The sequence below is a fragment of the Cariama cristata genome, unplaced genomic scaffold (assembly GCF_000690535.1).
Source record: "Cariama cristata isolate BGI_N322 unplaced genomic scaffold, ASM69053v1 scaffold28835, whole genome shotgun sequence".
Lineage (NCBI taxonomy): Eukaryota > Metazoa > Chordata > Aves > Cariamiformes > Cariamidae > Cariama > Cariama cristata.
Window position 1 is genome coordinate 1 of NW_009617351.1, and position 689 is coordinate 689.

Below are 689 nucleotides of genomic sequence, written 5' to 3' on the forward strand. Positions count from 1 at the left end.
CTTTGCCAGGATTCTGAAAGGGGTGGGGTTGAGAAGGGGCGTGTCTGGCAGTGTGGGTGGGGCCAAGAGGTACAACACTGCAGAGGAGAAGGGCAAGGTTGCTATTGGCCAGGCTCAAAGCCTATCGGGGAGTAGAGGGTGGAGCCACTCAGGCTAGGGGGGGTGGAGCTACATCGGGGCAGAGCTCCTCTGGGCTAAGCCCCACCCCTTCCCCACAGGGGGGCAGAAAGCCCGAGTGGTGTTCGCCGAGCTGGCCTGCCGCGAGCCTGACGTCCTCATCCTGGTAAGTGGGCGGGGTGGAGGGGCGGGGCACCCGGATGCCTGGGTCCTTCACTTGCTCCTCCCCTTCCAGGACGAACCCACCAACAACCTGGACATCGAATCCATCGACGCCTTGGCTGACGCCATCAATGAATACCAGGGAGGTGAGGCAGGGGAAAGGTGGGAGGGGACGGGTCAGCATGATGTCATCGCCACCTCACCATGCCCTCGCCCCTTCCTGCAGCCGTCATCGTGGTGAGCCACGACGCCCGCCTGATCACGGAGACGAGCTGTCAGCTGTGGGTGGTGGAGGATCAGGGCCTCAGCCAGATCGACGGCGACTTCGACGACTACAAGCGGGAGGTGCTGGAGGCCCTGGGCGCGGTTGTCCTCAACCGCCCCCCCGGGGGGGGGGGAGGCGGGGGGGG

The 689-nt window shown here is 65.3% G+C and overlaps 1 protein-coding gene across 1 annotated transcript in view; it reads left to right on the plus strand.

The window, feature by feature from the left end:
- Positions 1 to 218: 218 nt before the first annotated feature.
- LOC104161927 (butyrophilin subfamily 2 member A2-like) overlaps positions 219 to 689 on the plus strand; it is a gene marked incomplete at its 5' end in the record, with an annotated part of 5083 nt that continues 4612 nt past the window's right edge. Inside the window, 3 exons of the mRNA XM_009700513.1 lie at positions 219 to 283; positions 353 to 425; positions 506 to 679. Coding sequence (XP_009698815.1) covers positions 219 to 283; positions 353 to 425; positions 506 to 679 — 312 coding nt within the window. The remainder of the gene's footprint in view (positions 284 to 352; positions 426 to 505; positions 680 to 689) is intronic.